The following is a 17,875-nucleotide window of genomic DNA, read 5'->3' as shown; positions in this document are numbered from 1 at the left end:
AAGAAAACATGAAAAATGAGTTGAAACCCTGTGACAAAGAAAAGTGGCCTATTGACCTTACGGTGTTGAATTTCAATCCAAAGAGTGATTGTTACCAGGTCTCACAGTTTATAACCTGAGTTGGTGTTGAGGGCGGGGATGGGCATCAAGTAGATAATTTAGTTTGTTAAGTCTCATCTTAATCAAGAAAATCCTCTATTTCAAAATCCAGAACAGAAAAAAGCTTCCAGAATTCAAGGACTGTTTTCCTCTGCTGCAGAAGTGACTTTGCCAGGTACTTGTGGAAAAAAATGAAAAGGCAGCAGAGAATAGCTGGCATGTGACTGGGAGTAAGGCTGAGGCAGGATCAGGAGTGGGTGTGTGAAACATTGGCCACCACAAGCAGTGAATGCGCCACTTTGCTCAGATTAACCCCCAAAATGAAGCTGCCAACATGGGGTGCACAATGGTGAAGCACAACTGCAAACTTCAAGGAAGATGCTCCTTTTAGCTCCTGTTTAATATTAGTCAGATATTAAACACTTATAAACTTTTAATACAACAAAGCAAGTACATGCAAAGTTACAAATATAGAAAATATAAAGCACATGCGTATTTCAAATACCACTCTGTATTCTTATACAAAACTATTCAGTGCACATTGTAAGCCTAAGGACCACACAAAAGGGTTTCCTTTAAGTGTTATTAAGTATTTAGTACCTTACAAAAACAGGTAATGCATTAGATAGTTCAGATGTTAATCGCTCTAACCAAAATTTCTAATTTTGTCATATGCAATATATATATATGTATATAAATTTTTTTTTTTTTTACATAGGATACCCACAAAGTGCAAGCCAGTAATAACAGTGCAGAACAGTAATGTAAATCTGCTAGGTGACAATATTGAACAACCCAGGGAATAATTTTACCTTTTACTTAAATAATGGTAACAGAATTGCTTTTTCCACTTTGAATGGATCATATTCCTACCATCTCTAACCTATTTTTCTTTTGGAATGCCTCCCTATTCTTTGATTCAAAAGCCAATTCCAGAAACTAAGGACCTGAATACCGTGTTTTTTATAGCTGCTGTTTCCTCTATGTTAAAATCTCCTGGCTTCATCCAAACAATGTTAAAATCATTCTGCTTTCCAGGTACACAAACAAAAGAGATTTGCTCTCAGTGTCCAGAAGGTAGTTTAATTAAAGTATCTTCATTATCTATAGTTTACATTACTAAAGAAAAGAATACCACATAAAGGTGCTTTAAACATCCAAAATGGGAGGCTGTCTCCGAGGGCACCTCTTCCATATGCTGGAAATTTTTAGTCTCAGAAGCCTTTCATATTATGTTAGTTATGTTCATTCCCTGTGAAAATGTCCTCTGCCCTGAAGTCTAGTGTTGCACGAATATCCATTCTTGATGCAACAGCTGCTGTGTAACCCGTACTGCAAAATGCAAAACATCCTTACAGTTCTCTGCAGACACAGGACACATGCTTTCCACCGGGTTGAGCCTGGGCCCACAAGCTAAGGATTTCTAGTTTTATTTTTTGAATGAATATTATGCAGCCTCCTTCCAGATTTGGCAGAAATGCCGTCTGAACAGGGAAATGCAGTCAGGTTTTCTTAAAACAAATGAGGAAATTGCTATAAAATCACTGCTAAGATGGGGCATTAGTGTACTGAGCTCTAGCTAGAGAAGGAGCTGGAGGTATTTAGGCAAAGGTATTTGAAGACTGCTTTGAGAATTGTTTTAGCCTCAATCTGTTGCACTAGACAAAAAATAAGCCTAGATCAACCAATGATTATTTGCTGTTACACTTTTACCAGCTCAGCACTAGCGTTGGCCTATGAAGGATTAAATCAAATGGGGCTTGAATAAATAGCATTTCAGATCTACTTTCCATTTCCCAGTGCTGTAAGTGCTAAGGGTATTAACCTACAGGTGACGAACAGAGAAGCAAGAATGAGACACCACCACTAAAGGGCTGCAGGTAGATACCCCCTCCCCCAACCTGGTGAAGATTAAGATGATGAAAACAGGAAGGCCTTCCTCATCCCACTATGAGGAAAATGAGGAAAGAGATGAGGAGGATCACAGGAGGGGAGGAGAAAAGGATCACACTTGCCCCTCTTTGGTAATAAGCCTCGTATTCTCTCTGGTACTGGGTGATGCACATCTGCTCCACCACACGCTCCATCATCTTGATGTCCGTCTCAGTGAAGTTTTCCCCCTTGGTGGTGGTGGTAGTGACCGTGTGCTGCTTGACTGTGATGTTGACACAGTCATGCACGAAGCTGTTCTGGTTGTTATACTGATCCACTGGCCTGTAGTATACCTGGTTGGGGTAACGGTACATGTTTTCACGATAGTAACGGTCCTCATAGTCACTGCCAAAATGTATAAGGGGCCTGCTCATGGCACTCCCCAGCATGTAGCCACCAAGGCCCCCTACCACCGCCCCAGCTGCAGCAGCTCCTGCCACATGCTTCATGTTGGTTTTTGGCTTACTGGGCTTCCACTGATTATGGGTACCACCACCTTGACCCCAGCCTCCACCACCATGGGGCTGTCCCCAGCCACCACCGTGGGGCTGACCCCAGCCACCACCGTGGGGCTGTCCCCAGCCACCACCGTGGGGCTGTCCCCAGCCACCACCGTGGGGCTGACCCCAGCCTCCCCCTCCCTGGGGTGGATAGCGGTTGCCTCCAGGACTGCCCTGTCCTGGGTATCGGCTCCCCCCAGTGTTCCATCCTCCTCCAGGCTTTGGTCGCTTCTTGCAGAAGCCCATGTCACTCCACGTGGCCACAAAGAGAACCAGGATCCAATTGGCTATGTGGCTTTTCACCATGATGACTTATCTGCAAAATAAAGAGGGTGTCAGCATTGTGTGTTTATGTTGAAAACACTTAACGTCTGCAGCATAATGACTGCATAGCAGTGGCATCAGCTATAAATGTTCTTGGTCATATATGTTCTTCACATTCCATGTCTGTTTTGCAACCCTTACAGCAAAAGTAATTGTAGGTAAAGGGTTAACACAGCTCTTTCTCCTTCTCTCAGGACAAATTTGACCTTAAGATAATTTCTGGCTCTGTTTCCTAGAAACTTGATAAAGGTGGAATGCCAGCAACATTGCTTATGATAAAAATAACCTCTGGTTGATACATTGTATCTAAACTGGAAGAAACTATTAACACCTGGTGGGTTTGCCATAGCTTTGAGCTTCTCTGAAGTAGTGATTTGGGCTGTTATGAGGGATATGAGCTCCTGGAACCTCCCGGGACCCTGGCATGGCCCCTATGGAAGTGATTCTAATGTCCAGTTAGGAACACCCCCAGGTAGGTGCTGAAATGATTAAATCATTTTCTAAATAGCTGGCTCATGTCCTCTTTCCTCCTGCAGGAATGTAAGCTGGAAATGTCTCTTTTGTTCACTGCTATCTCCTCAGGGCCTGGCACAGAGCATATACACAATAGATACCTGTTAAGTGAAGGAATTAATATCCTCTGAACATATAAATGCCAACAAGAATTTCCTCAAAGAAATTCTCAATACAATAAATTTTTGGAAACAGGAAATGTGCAAGATTCTGCAAGCCCACCTATAAATTCATTTTTCTCTCTACAGACAGAAACAAATGGGGCTGTTCAAAATGGGGTAAGGAAGGCTGTGTTCACAAGCTTTGCAGTCACTCACTCACTGAATGAGTCTTAGTTCAGCATTTAATGGTTCGTGAGTGACTTATTTTCTCCTAATTTTTGGTAGAAAAGACACATATCTTATATGAAAGGGCTAGCGTGGCTTAGGAATAAACAAAGTATCCTGCATGATAATTTATGAACCTTTGCAGAATGTACATTCATCAATTAAAAACCTCCTTTCAGATTGAAGACCTCATTCACCCTGGGTGCTTGGTGCCAAGAGCAGAGATTAAAGACATACAGTAGAATGATCATTAGTTTCTACTGTACCCCATGTCAAACCATATGCTCCAAAATACCATGTGCCACAAAACCAAAAATGGCATACGTTGTAATGCTGATAGTAGTCTTATCCCCAGCACTGGGACACCTTCAAATAAAAACGGCATCTAATATTATAAAATTATTTTTCATAACCTTCAGAACTAAAGACTAAATTGGATAATATTCAGAGGAAGACTGATTAAACAAATAAATGAATTAACATCATGTTTGTTTCTACTATCACTACTGAAATGTCTTGGTGTAAATAAAAATATATTTTAAAGTTATAAGCCCAGCTAAACTGCTCAGAATATGCCAATTAGGATTTTTGGAGGCTCTTTTGTGTAAGATCAGAGGGACAGGGTCCTGGGATATGCTGACTGGCCTCAATCTCGCATCCACATCTCCTGGCATTCAGTCTTCTGCAGGTCTGCTTCCCTGATCTATTTTCCATTTGCTAATGGGGCTCAGCTCTTGGCTTCCAGGCTGCTCACAATTCTGCTCAAACACCTCAGGGAATTCTGGAAAGCTTGGTGTTTGACGTGGAAGATGAAAGACTGGAAGAATCGAGGTGGCACCCAGATTTCTGGATTGGGCAATTGTGTGGACAGAACACGGAAGGTGGAGCAAGTCTGGAGGGAGACAAATGTGGTGTGTGGCTTTGGCAATGCCATTATCAAGCTACAATGCCATTATCAAGCTGCCTACTGGGACAAGAGATACCAGTAGGCAGTTAGCTTGGTGAGTCTGGAGCTGAAGAATGACCATGGACTGGAGATACAGGTAATAGGGCATAAGGGCCACGGGCATATGTTGCTGATCAGTACTTTAAAACTGAATATTAAAGTTGGATGATCATAAACTATATTAAGACAAGATCATTTTAAAATCAGTTGAGAACAACAATAGCAACATTTAATTATAAAAAGCATAAAAATTAACAACTACATTTTGAAGCAGAGAATCATTTCTAAGGATAAGGACTCAAAACTTAATGAGACCTTGGAGAATCTTTCTGTTTGTGATAAAAATAAGGAAGATCTTATATTATTTAATCCAAACTTCTCACTCTACAAATTAGCCACCAAGATTCAGAAAAGTCAAGTGACATATCTGTGATTACAGTGTTAATTAGTGAAATTGCTAGGAATAGAGACTAGGTTTCTGAATGTCTGGCTGTGCTACGACACTTCATATAAGATGCTCTCAGAGAACAGTCAGGTTGTGGCCTAACACTCTGGCACATTTCAAGACACTAAGTATTTGACAACAGTCAATACCTATTTATCACTAAGAAAAATACTCTTAGTAGACTAGGAATAGGAGGTAACTTCCTTAACTTAATAAAGATTATATAACTAAAACAGCAAACACAATAAGTAAGTTTTGAATGTAGTCCCTTTAAGATCAGAAACAAGACAAGGATGTACACTGCCACAGGACTGGAAGTCCTTCCAATGCCATATGCAAAGACAAAGAAGTAACTGGTGCAAGAACTCCAAGGAAAGAGCTCCAGCTGACATTATGTGGAACTAATGTGATCATAAACATAGAAAATTCAACAGACTCAACAGAGGTAACACGAGACAACTAGAGGGATAAGTTGTGGGATACAAGATTGGCCTACAAAAATCAGCATTTCTCTATACCAGCAATAATCAACTAGAAAAAAATTAATAAGATAGTAATAATTTCAACCCAAACTATAAAGTATCTAGGATTGACTTAAGACTGGGGAAAGAAAAATTGAACATTAGTAAAGAACAAAGAAGATGATCTGTAAACATGGAAAGGTTTTGGTTGGAACAACTTAGTACTATAAAGATATCAATTACCCCCAAATGAACTTATAATAATAAAATGACAATCAAAATTCCACCTGGATTTTTTGAGGAATTCAATAAACCCACAAGAGGTAAGAAATGTCCACAGGTAGCAAACTCAACCTTAAAAAAGAAGAGAAAAAAGGAGAGAATCTACTGTTATCAGACATTAAATCCTATTACAAAGTCATAGTAATAAATATGTAATAAATAGGGTAACAGTCTAGAAACGGACCTACAGATCAAAGGAAGGAGAATAGCAAGTTCAGATATAAACCCATGTATATATTCTTTAGTACAAACCTGATAAATGATAAATCGGACACCACAAATCAATGGAGAAAGAAACATTTGTTTAGCAGATGCTTCTGGGAAACTAGAGGAAAATAAAACTAGGACCCTAACACCACATGCAAAAGCAGACTCTAGAGACCTAACTCTGAAAAGTAAAAGTTTTATGAATTAAAAATCTTTGTGGGATGGATTGCCTTCCTATTAAATTATAAAAACAGATGTTAGAATCAATGCATTTAACAAATATTTATGGAACAGCTAGTACGTGCCAGTTTTTAAAGAAATAGAAAACTTGACGATAAACCATAGGAGAAATGGAGAAAAAAGTTACTGTACAATAGCCATTGATTAGTTTAACAAATATTTGTTGTCTTCTAAGGGTCTAGCATTGTGCTGTGGCTGAGGACACAGTGGTGAGTAAGATGTTTAGTTTGTGGGTTCAAGCACTAAGGAAGATAGGTATCTGGAACCTGAAAGACAGTGGGAAGCCATTAAAGGGTCTTAGGAGAATAACATCACAGGATCTTTTTCTTTTTTTTAAGGAAGTTCACCCTGTTGTGTAAGTAGAAAATTTGGGGGGCAAGAAAGGAAATGGTGAGACCACTTATAAAACGATTGAAGGAAGATGGCGGTGTGGCCTGGGACTGTGCCAATGCAGTTGAGGAGCTGTGAAAAAATGGGATGTATTTTGCAGAAAGAACCAATTAAGCAGATAGAGTGGATGGAGAAGTGAGAGTTGATCAGGTTTGTGGCTTTCATAGCCAGGCAGATGGTGGTGATGCCATCTGTTGAAACAGAGGAAACTGATGGAGGGCCATGCTTGTGAGAGAAAATAAAGTTTTAGTTTGGACATACTAACTTTGCTACATCTATGAGCCATTCAAGCGGGAGTATCAATTCAGGCAATTGTTATAAGAATCTGGAACTCAGCAGAGATAAACACTTGGGCAGCTTCACCTGAGAAGTGCTGTTAATAGCCAAGGGAATAAAGGATCGAGATTCAAACTCCAGTATTCTGAGTGAAGGGCTCACACTCTTAGCTATCCAACCTCCAGCAACATGGGTGCCAAAAACCAAAAGAAAATACCACCAAGCTGATTTTGACAGTTTAGTAAAAGAAGAATACACTGTGACCAATAAGGATTATTTAGGAATACAAGGATGGCTTAAAATCACAAAATCAAGTAACCTATTAGTAGGTTAAGGAAAAAAACACAAAGATGCTCTGATGTTGAAAGTTTTCAATTAAAATCTACATACATTCCTGATTTTTTAAGGTTAAGCTGTTGAAAAAATTTCCATAGAACTAGAAAGTAATCCCTTTCCATCATCAAGAACAGCTATCACAGACACACAGCCCACACCCTACCTTAACTGAAAGAGGAAAGGCATTCTCCTTAATATAATGAACAAGACAAGAATGCAAGCAATTGCTGCTATTTTAGACTGTTATGGAGGTTCTAGCCAGGTATGATTTTCTTTTTCTTTTTTTTTTTTTGCCGTACGCGGGCCTCTCACTGTTGTGGCCTCTCCCGTTGCGGAGCACAGGCTCCGGACGCGCAGGCTCTGCGGCCATGGCTCACGGGCCCAGCCGCTCCGCGGCATGTGGGATCTTCCCGGACCGGGGCACGATCCCGTGTCCCCTGCATCGGCAGGCGGACTCTCAACCACTGCGCCACCAGGGAAGCCCTTTTCTTTTTTTTTTTTAAATTTATTTATTTTATTTTTGGTTGCGTTGGGTCTTTGTTGCTGTGTGCGGGCTTTCTCTAGTTGTGGCAAGCAGGGGCTATTCTTCGTTGCGGTGTGTGGGCTTCTCATTGCGGTGGCTTCTCTTGCTGCGGAGCACGGGCTCTAGGTGTGCAGGCTTCAGTAGCTGTGGCACACGGGCTTCAGTAGTTGTGGCTTGCAGGTTCTAGAGCTCAGGCTCAGTAGTTGTGGTGCACGGGCTTAGTTGCTCCGCGGCATGTGGGAGCTTCCTGGACCAGGGCTCGAACCCGTGTCCCCTGCACTGGCAGGCAGATTCTTAACCACTGCACCACCAGGGAAGTCCCAGGTATGATTTTCTATCTGGAAAATCCAGGAAAATCATCCAAAATTGTGTCCTAGAATAAATAAGTGAGCTTATTAAGGTGGCAGCTTTTGAAATCAACATATAGAAGAGTGAATACTCAAATCAGTTGTAATTATTTAGAAGATTTAGTGTGGAAAAAAAATCCCACTCATAGTGGCAACAAAATATTCAAAATATCTAAGATTTAACCTAAAAATAAATAGACCTTTTAGGAAGAAAGCTGGAAGACTGGAAAAAAAGAGAAAGACAGATAATGTTTTTGGTTGGGAAAATCAAGACTGAAAGATACCAATTCACCTCCAAATAATCATAAAGTCAACACAATTTCAGTCCTAATTTAAAGAGGATTTTAAGGAATATGATGAAATGATACTCAAAATTAAGAAGACTAAAGAAATTATTTAACAGGAAGAAAATCTAGGGTATATTTGGCCTGCCAGGTACCAGAATGCATTGCAAAACTAAAATAAATAAGATCATGTGGCATTAGTGCATGAGCCGAATGGCAGAGCAATGGAACTAGAGAGAAGGAACAAAAAAAAGATCCATATATTATGCCATTCATCCTATTCCCATGGGGAATACATGGGACTAAGAGCCAGGAGGAACTTGTCCAGTGGTCATGTGCCAGGGGCCAAACTTCTGATACTTAAAACATGTTACACCCTTGACACTTAATTGGTTAAATTGGGAACTGGCACACCAAATAGTCCCCCTACCCCCGACTGCCCCGGAAAAATTTCCTGTCTTTCCTGAGCTAAGTGGAACTCATGTGTCATATTTTTATCTTTTGAGGTCATTGCCCCTTAAAGAGCCTAATGCAAGCTACTCAAAATTTTACAAACCGCTCTGGGGTGGGGGTTTTTCACTGGCACTGAGGCCTAGCCCTGGACTGAATAGGGCAAAGGGCCTGAACCTGATCCATCCTCAGAATTATGTGAACAGCTTGAAAAAAAAGCAACATTGCTAGAGCCTACCCTATACCCCAGGAGAATATGGTTAGAAGAAAAAGGATGAACAAACAGAAAATTCTCCCAAATGTAAGAATTACTACACATGCTATTCACTCAAGGATTATTTTGCTGCAGCCATCACAGCTTTAGATACAGGCATGTTTTGAATGTTTCACATGCAGCAGTTCACAACTGATAAAGCTGGCTGCCTTGGAAGAGGAAATAAGATCCGAAAAGAGAGACTGGAATAGATAAATTAAAACTACAGCTTGGAAAAAAAACTGTCATCTCATAAAACCTTTTGTCAGTGTTAATTTAGTGCAGAAATGTTTGTAATGTTACTGCTTTTATTATACTATTTTTAAAATGGTTGCTTCCTTACATAACTCAGAATGATTCTAGAGAAAGCCCTTTCCCTGCAAAATCAAGATGATTTTACAAGAAAGGAAGGTATAATAGGTGTGGGTTACATATATAGATCCAAGTTGCCTCCAGAGCAAGGATTTGTGACCACAGCCTTTCGAGGACCTTATCTTCTGTGACAGTTGGGAACTTTCAACCATCACAAGACCAAAGGGATTCCACAGGGTACGTACATCTGCTTTGGCTCAGCTAAGTTGGATTTGTGTCCCTGGGAAGACAGAATGCTTCGGCTTGGCTGAAACTGTTCAGTTTTCAAATATATTCAGGAGTCCCTAAAAAAAAAAAAAAAAAAAAAAAAAAACAGAAAAGAAAAAACTAGAATTGATAAATAAATCTAAGAACTGATTCTTTAAATGAAAAACCCAATATATAAATTACTAAACCACTTATATATCTACTCAAGGAAAAAAACAAGATAATATTTGAAAAAAAGAAATGAGGTCAGCTCAAAAAAGCAGCAGCAAACATGACATTGAGCTCTCCCTCTCCCACACACAGAAAGCTGTGGGTCCATTTCCTTAAAAAAATTAACTATGAACTATTTTAAAGATGTTATTTAGAAAAGCAATATATCAACAAGAAAATTAAAATAACCTGTATTTCTATTAAAACTTCATTTTTATTCAGATTTTTCACATATACATTAATAAACTGCATCTGAGTAAGTAGATGCAGTTTAGTAATCTGTACTTTGACTTGTCAGTTTTTTCCAATATATCGCAGACAGGCTCCAAAATCATGACTTGATGGTTACACAATGTTCCTTGCCGTTAATGTGTCATGATTTTCTTAGCTGCTGCCCTGCTGTTATACACTTAGGTTGCTTCTCCGTTGGGTTTAATTTTAGATCATTCTGAATGTGTGTGCATATGGCTTTTTTTTTCCCTTTCCTGTTGTTTCTTCCATTGCAAGTAAATTCCCAGGAGTGGGGTTTCTGGGTCTTGGCTTAAATGCATCACCAGATTGCTTTTCACAAATTTCACACAGATTCACTATGTCCCCAGTGCAGTGTGACTAGGAAAAGAATAAAGGTATACATACCAAAGGTCAGTTTTACACAAACAGTTAATCTTGGCAAACTCCTGAAATAGGTATAATTTCCTCTACCGTATGAATGGACAAAAGGAGGATGAGGAAATTAGGTAACTGGTCCCAAGCTGTGAAATGATTAGTTGCAGAGCCATCTTTCTAACCCCAAAGCCCTGTCACCTCCCAGGATAACTGAATATGCAAATTTCTAGGCAACCTTCCAGCAGTGGTTGCTGTTACTGTTGTTTTTGCTAATAGCTGCAAAATGATAATCCAGACTTACTTTAATTTGCATTGTAGTCTATAAACGATTCATCATTTCACCATTTATCTTTTATAATCTCGATATTCTTTCACAAGTATGAAAAATTTGTGTCAGATAAAAACCATATACAAATCACATCCTAGCTCTGCTTTCTTTCCCTTTCTGTTTAGTCCTTTTTCATTGTAAGAGCTCCTCAGTGTTTGGGTAGGTAAAATTGTTCCTTTTCATTGGTGATATTTTTTTTCTTCTTCAAATCTGAGACAGCTGTTGATTTTTCCAGAGATCTGACATTTTTATTCAATTTTCTGTTCCTATTTTTTCTGATAATTTGATTTGTGAAAATCTTTAATTCTATTCTACCTGGATTTTTTTTGCAAGGAAAAGGGAAACAATTCAAATGTTCAGCATGCTGGGAACTGCTTATTAAACCGTGATTGCTCTAAGCACAGGAAAATAACTCAGCCATGAGATGAGGATAATCATTATCAGCGAGGTGAAACTGCACTGTGTTGTGTACGAACTGGAGAAGAGGAAACTGCAAAACAGAAGGCAGTGGCTTTGAGATGGTGAGGGTGGATGTGATGGTGGTGGGCTTATGATTTCAAAAAATCTATTTGCCACTGCTGATACAAATAGAAAAGGACAAAAACGAAAATGGACTGCAAAAATGGACTTCTTCCCGTTGTTCAATAATCAAACGTGAAGGTGCCACCCATACTAGCGGAGGAATGTGGTTCTCCGAGGGGCGCTGCCCGGCCCTGATCCCCGCTCTCGGAGTCCCCCCGACGGCCGAGTTCTCTCCTTCCACAGGGACAGTCGAGACGGCGAAAAGCAAAGCCTGTGAGTCCACCACACATGAGCTCGCAGGAGACACTCTGCCGCCTGCCCCTGGATGTCTCAGGCCCGGGAGCGAGGGCGGGGTCGCCCCAAGACTCCGCCCGCCGAGGCCGGAAGCCCAGCTCACGCCAGCCTGTGCCGGTCCCCGGGGGTGCCAGAGACCCGCCCGCTGCTGCGTCCCAGGCACCGCCCGGCCGCGTGATGGCAGGCGGGGCCCCCTCTGGGGAGGAGGTCGGCGGTGGCGGCTGGGGAGGCCCCCAGACGCCCCGGGACTCCTCCCTAACGAGGCCCTGGACTCGGGTGGTCGGCCGCGTCCCCTCTGGGTCTCGGGAGGGCCCAGACCCGCGCCTCTCCTTGGTCCTCCTCGCTGAGCGCCCCAGCGGAGCCCCTTTGCGGCCCTCGTTGGGTTCCGCGCGCCCATTCCCCGGACCTCTGGCCCCCCTGCCGGCGCTACTCGCCCATCCCACTCCCGCCGTGGACTTGCCTGGGAGGGGATCAGACTCCTCGACACTACCCCCAACCCTCCAGAGGGGCCCCGGCCAGCCGCGGCCCCCGCCCCCATTCCGAGTAAAGGGAGCTCGCCTAACCAGGAGGGCAAAACCAAGCCACGGCGTCCGAAAACCAACGAGCTCGCTGGGTAGGCCTGACACGTTGCGCGCCCTCCGGAAGCTCCCCGCCCTCCTCACTGTCAAGGTCGGCCTCCCGCCCGGACCCGGCCGTGCGCCCTCGCGCCTCGGCCCCAAGGCGGGGGTTCTGACTGCCGGCCTCTGCGCCCACGGCCCCAGCTGGGAGATTAAAGGGCAATGCGGCTGTTTACCTGCCTCTGCGGGAGAGAAGAAGCTCGCAGCTCGGCGGCTGTCAACGACTGGCGGCGAGGGCCGGCGTCAGCGCCGGGCAGAGGAAGAGACGCGGGGGCGGGGCCCGGAGGCGGCTGCACGCGCCCGGGGTTTACGCGCAGAGGCTCAGCCCTGCCAAGCAAGCCCGGGAATCTGAGTCCCTGGGAAAAACGAGTTGGGATTCGCTTAGACGCGTGCGTCAACTAATATCGCCTCCCCGGCTGGCTCGTCACTCCTTGAAGTTGCTCATTGACTATAAAAATCATCTTTAAAGGAAAATTCGGCCCAAAGCCCCAGCTCCACGTTACGTAATGGAGAACACGAGAAATCGAAAGATTAGGGAATGAGAAAGCAATTTCTGGATCTTTGGTAACCAGAAATTTCTAAAGAGGAAGAAAATTCTGCTACACTGGATTGAGCCCAGTTTGTGAATTTACACATATATCCTTAAAATTTGAGGCCTAGAAAGGACATTAGCCATCACCTGTTCCTTCATTTACTCAGCTCCTGCTCACTATATGCAAAAGAGATGATTTAGATTATGATATTCACAAATGAGGAAAATGCTCTCCATATAACCATATAACAAGTCCACTCTGGACATTACCTGAGGTTTCTTGTATAAACATTGTGTATTCTTGATCATTATTCCTGCCAAGAAATTAGGTAGGGGTTTGTCTCATGTGAAGGATGGCAAATGATAGAAGACAGGCGTTAGGGTTAGGGGGATCATATACATTATTACCCAAATTGGGGCGCTTTTGAGAGTACCAATATTAATTAAGCTGGGTCAATAGGCATAATGGGAAAAATGAGACATCTAGTTCCCTTGTTGTGGGCAAGAGGCTCCACTAAGCTTGTAAGGAAAGAGGTTTTAAAATATTGAGACACCCATTGGAAACAGGATTTGGTTTAAATACTTGTATCCCAGGGCGGCTCACTCAAGTGGGAGGGGACAAGTGAGGGAGGGGAGAAGCCAGGAGGATTGTGTAGAGTGGAGCGATGTGAAACAGCACTGGGGTGATGTTCATATGAATGTGGGTGAAACAGTCCTGGTGATGTTTATATGAATGTGGGTCTGAAAGGTCTGCTTGGAAAGCGGAAATGAGAGGTAAAACATGACCATGGGATGGAGATGATTCAGTAACAGAACTGGATTGTGGCCAGTTAGAAATGAGTGTTAGGCAGCAGTGCCAGGGCAGTTTTCTGTCCAATCAGTCTTACATAATGATTAGGTTGACAGTGCTTTTAGAGACTTACCTTCTTTCCTCAGAGATGGCTTATTGTGAGGTGAATTGGGGGCAGTGAAGCATCTCTTTGAGTCTTGAGCTGGGGTGGGGCTGGGAGTGGCTGACCAGATCAGACTGGGCAAGGGGCTGACTTTCCCCTGCCAGGAGGGGCCCAGTAAAGCTTGGTTAGAAGATGCCAAAACTCAGCTTTTTTCTCAAAAGAATCCTATGTCTACTGGCTGAATGCTTTCCTCCCTCCCCCCAACCAGAAAAATGCTCAAAAGGCAGAATACTTCTTGGGGGTTTGAGGGAACCGAATGGGATTGCCTTATGACCTATTCTGGACATTATTGCTATGTAGCAACTACTCCAAAGCTTAGAGGTTTAAAGCAATCACCGTTTTATTATGCCAATGGATTGTGTAGGCCAGAGAGTTGGACGGGCACAGTGGGGATGTCTGAGGCTGCAGATGGGAAGACTCAATGTCTGAGACTGGCTTGATAGCTGGGGGTTGGAAACAGTTGAAGGCTCTGTCACTTGCATGGCTGGCATCTGGGCTGGGAGGACTTGAAAATCAGGTGTACTGATTGATGAGTCTGGCTAAAGGTTTATCAGTTTTGTTTATCTTTCAAAACAAAAGGTTTTTAGTTTCATTGACCTTTTCTATTGTGTTTCCTTATTGATTTTCTGTCTGGATGATCTGTCCATTGATGTAAGTGGGGTGTTAAAGTCCCCCACTGTTATTGTGTTACTGTCGATTTCTCCTTTTGTGGCTGTTAGCATTTGCCTTATATATTGAGGTACTCCTATGTTGGATGCATATATATCTACAATTGTTATATCTTCTTGGATTGATCATTATGTAGTGACCTTCTTTGTCTCTTGTAACAGTCTTTATTTTAAAGTCTATTTTGGGGCTTCCCTGGTGGCGCAGTGGTTAGGGACCTGCCTGCCAATGCAGGGACATGGTTTCAAGTCCAGGTTCAAGTCCTGGTCTGGGAAGATCCCACATGCTGCAGAGCAACTAAGCCCGTGCTCCACAACTACTGAGCCTATGCTCTAGATCCTGCGTGCTACAACTACTGAAGCCCGTGCACTTAGAGCCCCTGCTCCACAACAAGAGAAGCCACCGCAATGAGAAGCCCGCACACTGCAACAAAGAGCAGCCCCCACTCGCCACAACTAGAGAAAGCCTGTGTGCAGCAACGAAGACCCAACACAGCCAAAAATAAAAATAAATAAAGTCTATTTTGTCTGATATGAGTATTGTTACTCCAGCTTTTTTTTGATTTCCATTTGCATGGAATAACTTTTTTCATTCCTTCACTGTCAGTCTGTGTCACTAGATCAGAAGTGGGTCTCTCATAGACAGCATATATAGGGGTTTTGTTTTTATAACCATTTAGCCAGTCTACGTCTTTTGGTTGGAGCATTTAATCCATTTACATTTGAGGTAATTACTGATATGTATTTTTAAAAATTTTAATTTATTTATTTTTGGCTGCACTGTGTCTTCGTGGCTGCACGTGGGCTTTTTCTATTTGTGGCGAGCGAGGGCTATTCTTCGTTACAGTGTGTGGGCTTCTCATTGGGGTGGCTTCTTTTGTTGTGGAGCACGGGCTCTAGGCACAAGGGCTTCAGTAGTTGTGCACATGGGCTTAGTTGCTCCGCGACATGTGGGATCTTCCCGGACCAGAACTCAAACCCGTGTCCCCTGTATTGGTAGGCAGATTCTTAACCACTGTGCCACCAGGGAAGCACTGATATGTATGTTCTTACTGCCATTTTGTTAATTGTTTTGGGTTTGTTTTCTTCCCTTCCTCTTTTGTTCTCTTCTCTTGTGATTTGATGACTACGTTTAGTGTTGTGTTTGGATTCCTTTTTATTTTTTGTGTGTATATCTATTGTAGATTTTTGGTTTGTGGTTACCATGAGGTTTTGGTACAGCAGTCTATATATATATAGAATTGTTTTAAGCTGCTGATCTCTTAATTTCAAGTGCATTTCCAATATCCAGCATTTGTGCTCTCCTCTTCACACGATTGTTTGTTTTGATATCATATTTGTGTGTGGATGATTTCCTACCTTTACGGTATGTTTGCCTTTACCAATGAGCTTTCCCATTCATAATTTTCTTGTTTCTAGTTGTGGCTTTTTCTTTTCCACCTAGAGAAGTTCCTTTAGCATTTGTTCTAAAGCTGGTTTGGTGGTGCTGAATTCTTTTAGCTTTTGTTTGTCTGTAAAGCTTTTGATTTCTCCATCAAATCTGAATGAGAGCCTTCTGGGTAGCGTATTCTTGGTTGTAGATTTTTCCTTTTCATCACTTTAAATATATCATGCCACTCCCTTCTGGCCTGCAGAGTTTCTGCTGAAAAATCAGCTGATAACCTTATGAGGATTCCCTTGTAGGTTATTTGTTGCTTTTTCCTTGCTGCTTTTATTATTCTCTCTTTATCTTTAATTTTCGTCATTTTGATTACCATGTGTCTTTGTGTGTTCCTCTTCGGGTTAATCCTGTATGGGACTCTGTGCTTCCTGGACTTGGGTGACTGTTTCCTCTCCCATGTTAGGGAATTTTTCAGCCATTATCTCTTCAAATATTTTCTCATACCCTTTCTCTCTCTCTTCTCCTTCTGGTACCCCTATAATGCAAATGTTGGCACCTTTAGTGTTGACCCAGAGGTCTCTTAAACTGTCCTCATTTCTTTTCATTCTTTTTTCTTTATTCTGTTCCATGGCAGTGATTTTCACCATCCTGTCTTCTAGCTCACTTGTCTGTTCTTCTGCGTCATTTATTCTGCTATCGATTCCTTCTAGTGTATTTTTCACTTCAGTTATTTTATTGTTCAACTCTGTTGTTTGTTCCTTAAATCTTCTAGCTCTTTGTTAAATATTTCTTGTATCTTCTCTGTCTGTGCCTCCATTATTTTTCTGAGATCTTGTATCATCTCTACTATCATTACTCTGAATTCTTTTTCAGGTTACTTTGCCTATCTCCATTTCAACTATCTCCATTAGTTGTTCTTCTGGGGTTTTATCTTGTTCCTTCGTCTAGAACATATTCCTCTGCCATCTCATTTTGTCTAACTTTCTGTGTTTGTGGTCCCATGGACTGCAGGATTGTAGTTCCCCTTGCTTCTGGTGGCTGCCCCCTGGTGGGTGAGGCTGATCTAAGAGGCTTGTGCAGACTAACTGGTGGGAGGGACTGATGCCTGCCCACTGGTGGGTGGACCTGGGTCTTGTCCATCTGGTGGGCAGGGCCATGTCAAAGGGTGTGTTTAGAGGTGGCTGTGGGTTCAGGAAGACCTTAAGCAGCCTGTCTGCTTATGGGTAGGACTGTGTTCCTGCCCTGTTAGTTGTTTGGCCTAAGGCATCCCAGCACTGGAGCCTACAGGGTGTTGGGTGGGGCCAGGTCTTGGTGTCAAAATGGCGGCCTCCTGGACAGCTTACACCAATCATTATTCCCTGGTACCTCCACCACGAGTGTGCTTGTCCCTGCACTGAGCCACAGCTGCCCCCCACTTGCCCAGGAGGCCCTCCAAGACCAGCAGGTAGGTCTGTCCCAGGTTCCTATGAAGTCACTGCTTTTTCCCCTGGGTTCCAGTGTGCACGAGACCTTGTGTGCACCCTCCAAGAGTAGTGTTTCTGTTTCCCCCCATCCTGTGGATTTCCTGTGATTAAGCACCGCTGGCCTTCAAATCCAAACATTCTGGGGACTCCTCCTCCTGATGCCAGACCGCCAGACAGGAGCCAGACATGGGACTCAGAACTCTCACTTCTGTGGGAGAACATCTGTGATATAATTTTTTTTAATAAATTTATTTTATTTTTGGCTGCATTGGGTCTTTGTTGCTGTATGTGAGCTTTCTCTAGCTGCAGAGAGCAGGGACTACTCTTTGTTGCAGTGCGTGGGCTACTCATTGCGGTGGCTTTTTCTGCAGAGCATGGGCTCTAAGAGTGCAGGCTCAGTAGTTGTGGCGCACGGGCTTAGTTGCTCCACGGCATGTGGGATCTTCCCAGACCAGGGCTCAAACCCATGTCCCCTGCATTAGCAGGCGGATTCTTAACCACTGTGCCACCAGGGAAGTCCATCTGTGATATAATTATTTTTCAGTTTATGGGTTGCCCACCTGGCAGATATGGAATTTGATTGTATCATGA

The 17,875-nt window shown here is 42.8% G+C and overlaps 1 protein-coding gene across 3 annotated transcripts; it reads right to left on the bottom strand.

The window, feature by feature from the left end:
• Nucleotides 1-481: 481 nt before the first annotated feature.
• PRNP (prion protein (Kanno blood group)) lies at nt 482-12,816 on the bottom strand. 3 transcript variants are annotated; one of them, XM_079944308.1, is made up of 4 exons: nt 12,471-12,816; nt 9,692-9,790; nt 2,115-2,847; nt 482-1,431 (listed from the first exon to the last, which is right to left on the bottom strand). In XM_079944308.1, exons 3-4 carry the CDS (start codon nt 2,835-2,837, stop codon nt 1,345-1,347), a joined length of 810 nt encoding a protein of 269 aa, XP_079800434.1. In that variant the 5' UTR covers nt 2,838-2,847; nt 9,692-9,790; nt 12,471-12,816; the 3' UTR covers nt 482-1,344. The 3 variants fall into 3 exon arrangements, with proteins under 3 accessions (XP_079800434.1, XP_079800433.1, XP_079800435.1); XM_079944307.1 differs by having other exon boundaries at nt 12,467-12,815; XM_079944309.1 differs by having other exon boundaries at nt 482-2,847; nt 12,467-12,808.
• Nucleotides 12,817-17,875: the final 5,059 nt, after the last annotated feature.

Source organism: Stenella coeruleoalba, assembly GCF_951394435.1.
Source record: "Stenella coeruleoalba genome assembly, chromosome: 15".
NCBI lineage: Eukaryota > Metazoa > Chordata > Mammalia > Artiodactyla > Delphinidae > Stenella > Stenella coeruleoalba.
This window is presented reverse-complemented; position numbering and strand designations above follow the sequence as displayed.